Below are 8,114 nucleotides of genomic sequence, written 5' to 3' on the forward strand. Positions count from 1 at the left end.
TATAAACTAGAGGCCCGGTGCACTAAATTCGTGCACGGGTAGGAGGGTCCCTAGGCCTGGCTGGCGATCAGGGCAGATTGGGGCCTTCCAGCTGCTGGCCAGGGCCTTCCTTCCCCGGCTGCTGGCCACTGGTTGGGGCTTTCCTTCATTCCGTGCTGTGCAGCGCTTGTCGTAGCGAGTGATCGAACTCCCGGTCGAACTCCCGAGGGGATGCTGCATGTTAGCCTTTTATATATATAGATTACTCTAGAATATTGAGTTCAACAAAAATGTTCTCGTCTCTGAAAGGGGTCTTAGTGGAATCCAAACATATATACAGATAGATTCAATACATGAGATTAAGAACCATGATCATGCTGTGCATGGATTCCTATAGGAGTAAAGGAGTGATAGATTTCGGCCTGGAAAGTTTTCTGGAACAAGTTGTGGGTGTGGTAGTGGAAGCCACTAGGTCTGCTTCTCTAGTAATAATTCCTTAAGAACCTGGAAATGACTTTTTGCAATAGTAGCTGCCCCCTAATCCTGACTGTCAAGCGTGTAGACTAAAATGTCAGTCATTCTCAGCAATAATATAGTTGTATTTCTTAGCATTACTAAGCAACAGTTGCAGTTTGGGATTTTTCTCTAAAAGTCATTGGCTTTAATGTTCAGGGGCTTCAGCATTAACCTTAATACTTCTCTTGCTATGTGCCATCTAGTACAGAAATTTGGTAATGCTGGATAATGCCAAAATTTCTTTGATTCAGTCATACTTAGAAAAATACATTTTTTCTTGCCAAATCCTATTTTTTCCTTTCATTGCTATTTTTTAAAAATATGTTTGTATTGATTTTTTTTTTTTTGAGAGAGAGAGAAAGGGAGAGGGATAGAGAGATAGAAGCATCAATGACAGAGAAACACCACTGATCAGCTGCCTCCTGAATGCCCCCTAGTGGGGATCGAGCCTGCAACCTGAGCATGTGCCCTTCAGTCATACGAAAAATACATTTTTTCTTGCAAAGTCCTATTTTTTCCTTTCATTACTATTTTTTAAAAATATGTTTGTATTGATTTTTTTTAAGAGAGAGAGGGAGAGGGATAGAGAGATAGAAGCATCAATGACAGAGAAACACCACTGATCAGCTGCCTGCTGCATGCCCCCTAGTGGGGATCGAGCCTGCAACCTGAGCATGTGCCCTGATTGGGAATCGAACCAGTGACCTTTTGGTTCATGGGCAGATGCTCAAACACTGAACCACACCGGCCAGGTTTTCCTGTCATTCTAGCATGACTAGAATCCAAATGAGTAGCAAATAGAGAAGAAGGGTCAACTTTTTGCTCATGCATAATCGGACATTACTGGGTACCTATCTTAAAGTTAGGTTAAATCAGTTTTAACTTAGCCAATATATTGGGAACATTGTGAAATTGGACTACTAAAATTATTACAGGCTAACCAATATGCTATATGGTATTTTTGGTTTGGTTGGTTATATTTAGGAGATAAAATTTTTGGACTCAGAATTTCTAAACAGTATGACAATGCTAGTTAAAAAAGGGTAAAAAAATACAATTTTTTCTTTTATTTTTTTATTTATTTTTTTATTTATTGTTTTAACAGCCTTCTAGGTGTCCCCATTGCATATGATAACATTAAAGTAGTGGGTGAACTGGGAGATATTTATGATGATCAAGGACACATTCATCTTAATATTGAAGCCGATTTCATTATTTTCTGTCCTGAACCAGGGCAAAAGCTTATGGTACGTATGTCTCTTTTTTGTAGCTTTCTTTATATAGTTATCTAATTATGTAATTTGAAAATTTAAGAAACTATATACTTTTGGACTGTTATTGTGGGTAACTAAAAATTATTTTAAAAGATAAAAGGAAATTAATTTCCATCATTTCAACCTAGGTACGTTTTGAAACGTCACCATCCTAAAACTCACATGCATGTAGAGTATGTGTCCCTCCAATTTATTCTTTTCATATAGCACCAAAGTGAACTTAAGGTATAAAAAAAAATCAGCCCTAGCTGGTTTGGCTCAGTGGATTCCCTCCAATTTATTCTTTCCATATAGCACCAAAGTGAACTTAAGGTATATAAAAAAAAAATCAGCCCTAGCTGGTTTGGCTCAGTGGATAGAGTGTTGGCCTGCAGACCAGAGGGCCCCAGGCTCTATTTTGGTCAAGGGCACATACCTTGGTTGCAGGCTCCGTCCTGGTCGGGGCTTGTGCAGGAGGAACCAATCAGTGTATTTCTCTCACATCGATGTTTCTCTCTGTCTTTCCCTCTCTCTTCTACTCTCCTTAAAAATCAATGGAAAAATATCCTCGAATGAGGATTGACAAAACAAACAAAAACCCACAAAAGAACACATTCTTTAAAAAAAAATCAATTTTTATTATTTTTAAATTTCCCAATTATACAAAAATATGGTTTCTTTATAAAAGATTCAAACCATATAGTAGTATATAAAACAGAAGTTGCAAATTCAAATGGTTGTGGGGCCAGGCAGGTAATAAAAATGAGTCCAGGATGGGGGGTGGTGAGACTACTCGTACTATGCCTTGAGAAGCTGGAAATGCAAAAATTGGCATGAAATCTGAAATATATCCATTTATCCTCTTCACTTGCAGTTTTCTGTGTGTGTATATGTTCATATGTGTGTGTGTGTGTGTGTGTGTGTGTGTGTGTATATGTTTGTATATAATTTTTTCTTACCTAAAATTTTTTTTGAGGAATTGTTTAATGACAATAACTCAGCCTTGATACTGTTAATAAAAATATAGCTTAGATTTTACTATGACAAGATTTATATGGCATTTCTAATTTAAAAATTTTTTTTCCATATCCATTAAACTGGAAGAAATAGTATACTTGGACTGCCAAACTGGAATCCTACAACCAGCCTTCAACTATTAAAGTTGGCAGTAGATTTGTAGTTAAAAATTCCCCAATTCAACTGTCATCTGTTTTGTCTAAATTATCACAAACACAAACATGTCCTGGAAATAACATTCTAATTGTAAAGAAAATATGAAATGAAAAGTAAAATTATCCCTATTACTCTATCTTCTACAACAATATCCAGTCCTTAAATACTCTTGACCAATCAATTTTTTCCAATTTTTCTTTATTTTTAATAATATGAGATAATTTACATGCAATAAAATGTATAGATCATGGTGTGCAACTAAATTAATTTTGACAAAGGCATATATCATTGTGTGTCCTTAGAAATGACCCTCATGCCCTTTCCTGGTCAGTCCTTTCTCTCATCCTAGATACAACCACTGTTGTGATTTCATTGACCATAAATTAGTTTTGCCTGTTCTAGAATTCCATAGTAGTGGAATTTTTCATTATAAAATCTAAAATATCCTCTTCTGCTCACCATGAGTTTCATCCATACTGTTGCGTGTATTGTTGTTTCTTTTTTTAACACTCATGGTATTCAATTATATGAATACTAGAGGCCTGATGCATGAAATTCGTGCAAGAGTAGGCCTTCCTTCCCCCAGCTGCCAGCACCGGCTTCCCTCTGGCATCTGGGGCCCAGGCTTCCCTTGCAGCCCTGGCTTCGTCCTCAGACGTCCGGTCTAATTAGCATATTATGCTTTTATTTGCAGCCCTGGCTTCGTCCGAAGGACGTCTGGTCTAATTAGCATATTATGCTTTTATTATTATGGATATTACAATTTGATTATCCATCTTCATTGAGGGACATGTGGGTAGTTTTCAGTCCGGAGCTATTAGAATAAAGCTATTGTGAACGTACATTTTCATTTCTTCTAGGTAAAAAACTAGAAGCAGTATTGCTAGGTCGCAGGGTAGATGTGTGTTTAACTTTATGAAAAACCTGCTGTTAGGCTAACTTCCCGTACAGCACTTCCAGGTGCTATGCATCTTTGCCAACATTTGGTCCTGTCAGTCTTTTACTTATAGTAGCTTCTCATAATGGTTTTAATTAGCATTTCTAGGAGCTTTTAATTTTGGTGAGGTCCAATTCAGCATAGTATACTTTTATGGTTATTGCTTTCTGGATCCTATCTAAGAAACTTGTCTACTCCTAGAAGCTTCTATAATTTTTGTAGTTTTAGCCTTTCCATTTAGGTCTATATTCAAGCTTTAATTTTTGGTGTATAGTGTAAGGTAGGCCTTTGAGATCCATTTCCTTGCCCATTAGCTATTCAGTTATTCCAGACCCACATATTGAAAAGATTTTCCTTTCCCTATTGGATATTTTTGAATTGATAGACTTGATTTTTTACAGCAGCTTTAAAGGTACAGAAAAAAGGGAACAAACACACTATTTCTGTTATTGACATTGTGTGTTAGTGTGGTACATTTGTTATAGTTGTTGAGCCAATAATGCACCTTACATTAGAGTTCATTCTTTGTGTTGTGTATTCTATGGGTTTTGACAAATGTATAATGACATGCATTCACCCTTAGAGTGTCCTATAGAATAATTGGTCACTGCCCTAAAAATCCTCTGTGCTTCACCTAATCATCCATACTCCCTCCCTTTGGAACCCTGGACTACTGATCTTTTTACTATCTCCATAGTTTCTCCTTTGTCAGGATGTCATATAGTTGGAATCATACACTATGTAGCCTTTTCAGATTGTCTTCTTTCACCTACCATTTATGCAGTTAAGATTTCTCCATATTTTCTCATGGCTTGTTGGCTCATTTCATTTTATTTCTGAATATTACTCCATTTTACAGATGTACCATATTTTCCCAGACCTTGCAGAAGGTACCATTGTGGACACCTGCCTCCTGATAATGACTGAAAAGGAAGTTTTACTCTATCATATGTATAAGGAGTTGCTGACATTATACATGTTAATATTATTTTAAAATCTATAATTAAAAAATATGAATTTTTAAACTATTTTGAGTTTTTATTCATATACCTTACCTATATTGATTCCTAGAGGAAGAATAGAAAACTACGTTTTTTGGAAATCTTTATTTCAAGCTTAAAATTCTATAGTAACATCCTTTTATCTTAGTTTTTAAGCTTCTAGTGTTTTTGTAATTTAGTCCAAACAACTGTTCAAGATTTACATATAAAGGGTAAGCTGTCTTCTAATAGGACTGCTTACTAGTACATCATGCGCAATTTAGTCATTAAAGAATGCTCTTTAAGCTTTGAAGTTCAGACTGTTTATAGAAATACAGTGGATCCTAGTGATAAAAAGCATATGCTTCCTGCCTTGAGGTCTTTTTACATGTAGGTCATATCAAAGAGTAATTTCTGCTTGGTTCAGTGTGGTTGTAGAGTGCTCCACTCCCCTTGGAATCTTAGATGGGAGCTAAGGTGGGTTTGTCAGGGGGCAAAGGGGAGGGTAATTCTTTATCCAGTTAGGCAGTTGATATTCAGTTACTTGTTTAATCAAGTTTGAGCTTTCTATAGTGTTCTAAAGCAATGCTTTAATATAACATGTAAATTTTGAGATAAATATTTTCCATACCTAATTATACTATTTTGATGTTTTCACTTTGAAGATCAGTTTGAAGCTTATAAAGTTTGATTTATCTGTTAACTCTTTGGGTCCCTTCTTGATGTTATTTTTTCTTTTTTCTTCTCAGGGTATAGTTAATAAAGTGTCTTCCAGCCACATTGGCTGTTTAGTACATGGGTGTTTCAATGCCTCCATCCCTAAACCTGAGCAGATGCCAACTGAGCAGTGGCAGACCCTGGAGATAAATGTGGGCGATGAACTAGAATTTGAAGTATTTCGTTTAGACTCAGATGCTGCTGGAGTATTCTGCATTCGGGGAAAACTAAATATCACCAGGTCAGTTCCTACTCACATTATTGTCATTTTGATACTTAAATGTTTCTATTTAATTCTGAATTTAGAGACCATACGCCCTCTTAAAAAAATGTTTATTATAATATTTATGCTTTCAAACCAGAAAGTCATTGTAAATCATTATCTTAAGTGCTAAGACAATGCATTAAATATTCTAAAGCTCTACATCTAACTAAATGGTCTGTATTTTAATAACTCAATTTTACTGTATAGTTTCTAGTTGTTAATTTTTTAAAATAGTTGATACCTGAGCTTGAAACTAACAATTTAATCATATTGTATAACTATTAGCCTGCTTTCATTTGTACATGATTGAAACAAAAATAATTTGATTGTCATTATGCCAGGTAGACCATTTAATTTCTATATTTTTCTGTATTGAAATTCTTATAAGAATTACTGTAATCTTGAATCTTGAGCTTGGCTCTATAGGAGCGCACTTTGGGAGCGGGGAAACTTTTGGAATACTGCTAATGTTAACTTAACAATTTTCTAGATTCTGCTTTGATAAGTAACCAGAGTGTGGATTCAAGTTCTAGAGCAGCTGTCCAACAGAACTTCCGTGATTATGATAGAGCTGTGCTGTATTTGTGCAATTCAGTAGCCTCACGATTGAGCACTGGAAATATGACTAGTGTGACTGAGGTGCTAAATTTTAAAGTTATAACTATTTAAATTTAAGTAATTTCAGTGAGATATGTGGCTAGTGCTCTCTATAGTTCTAGAAAGAAGGTGGCTTCATTGAGCCTTGTTTTTATCTTAGTGATATAAAATAATTCACAACTGTGAAATGTGCTTCAGCAGAGGTTAGGAAGAACAATGAAATTATTTGAAGCAAGGATTGAGAAAGTAGACAGGAAACTCCATTATTTTGATAGGTAACAGAAGTATGTTTTCTCTCTATTTTATGTTAATTTGGCTAATAAACCTGGGTATTGTGATGTTTAGTATTTAGGGACCAACTTTTTGTGAACAAAACCAGAATTTAGGAGCCATGTTTTGACAACCTTTTCATGTCATTCACATGTGTGAAAGCAGTCTGGGAGAAGTTCTTGGGAAACAGTAATTTTAACATTTCAAAGGGCTGAAGGATGATAGGAAAGACCGTTTGAAATTTATACTGTAGGATGCAGCCTACGCTGTCGCTTAGGAAAATCATAGCAGGTTGGGATACTCTTGATCTTTTTGTTCTTCTGTTTTTGCTTGTTGCTCTTCAAACTCTTAAACTGTTCATTTCTAGTTCAGAAACCGAGTGCCCTGCAGTTTCCGAAGAAGTTACAGAAACTGGGACTGAAGAAGCTGTTGAAAAACCTCCAAAGAAGAAGAAGAAGAAAAAGAAAGAGCCAGATGAAGTAGAGGGTGGTGCCACGGAGCTAGCAGATCTCTCAGATGTCACCGGGAGGGAAGAGACAGACCTACAGATAGATAATAATGGGAATGGGCTCTGGGAGGAAGAGCCGAAGAAGAAGAAGAAGAAGAAAAAGAAGAAAGACCCAGAGCCAGATGAAGTAGAGGGTGGTACCACTGAGCTAGCGACTGTCCCAGATGTCGCCATGAAGGAAGAGACAGACCTGCAGATGGATAACACCATGAATGTGAATGGCCTCTGGGAGGAAGAACCAAAGAAGAAGAAGAAGAAAAAGAAGAAAGACCCAGAGCCAGATGAAGTAGAGGGCGGTATCACCGAGCTAGCAGATGTCCCAGATGTCGCCTTGAGGGAAGAGACAGACCTGCAGATGGATAATGTGAACAGTGGCCTCTGGGAGGAAGAGCCAAAGAAGAAGAAGCACCAGGAAGATCAGAACCAGGACCCTGTTTTTCTGGGCAGTGACTCCAGTGGTTACCAAAGTGACCATAAAAAGAAGAAAAAGAAAAGAAAGCACAGTGAGGAGTCTGACTTGACCCTACTTTTGGAACACTCTCCTAAAAAGAAAAGGAAAAGATGATTTTCTTTAGTACATTGTAAATACGATTGTTTTAAAAGATCGATCGATTTATACACAGTAGATGAAATGTTTTTATAATATGAAATAATTCTCAAAACAGGAAACTATTAAACAGCCATTTTATTGTATACAGAGTGAAAGGTAAGATCTCTGTCTTAACTTTGGCATTTTTCCAGTTTTTACATTCTAAATAAAATTATTTCTACAAATTCAATACCAGCAAAAGGACTTTATAATGCAGTGTTATATCATTAAAGAGTCTATTTGAGCTTGGATTTTTGGTTTATTGCTTTTTAAAAAAAATATTATTGAAAGTATTACAGATGTCTCCCTTCCCCCCCCCCATTAACTCCC

General features: G+C 36.3%; 1 protein-coding gene across 1 annotated transcript; it reads left to right on the forward strand.

Annotated features, from left to right (window-relative positions):
* Window positions 1–347: 347 nt before the first annotated feature.
* TWISTNB (TWIST neighbor) lies at window positions 348–8,035 on the forward strand. The gene is made up of 4 exons (XM_014544613.1): window positions 348–451; window positions 1,538–1,742; window positions 5,588–5,796; window positions 7,055–8,035. The coding sequence occupies exons 1-4, from the start codon at window positions 348–350 to the stop codon at window positions 7,758–7,760; spliced, it is 1,224 nt and encodes a 407-aa protein (XP_014400099.1). The 3' UTR covers window positions 7,761–8,035.
* Window positions 8,036–8,114: the final 79 nt, after the last annotated feature.

This window comes from Myotis brandtii, unplaced genomic scaffold, assembly GCF_000412655.1.
Source record: "Myotis brandtii unplaced genomic scaffold, ASM41265v1 scaffold374, whole genome shotgun sequence".
Lineage (NCBI taxonomy): Eukaryota > Metazoa > Chordata > Mammalia > Chiroptera > Vespertilionidae > Myotis > Myotis brandtii.

Bases quoted from the DNA above. Each gene is read 5' to 3' on its own strand.
- TWISTNB (XM_014544613.1), top strand. From the start codon at position 348: ATGATCATGCTGTGCATGGATTCCTATAGGAGTAAAGGAGTGATAGAT. The intron at 452-1,537 runs GTCTGCTTCTCT...TAGTTAAAAAAG, and splicing joins GTGGTAGTGGAAGCCACTAG to GGTAAAAAAATACAATTTTT. The intron at 1,743-5,587 runs GTACGTATGTCT...TTTTCTTCTCAG, and splicing joins AACCAGGGCAAAAGCTTATG to GGTATAGTTAATAAAGTGTC.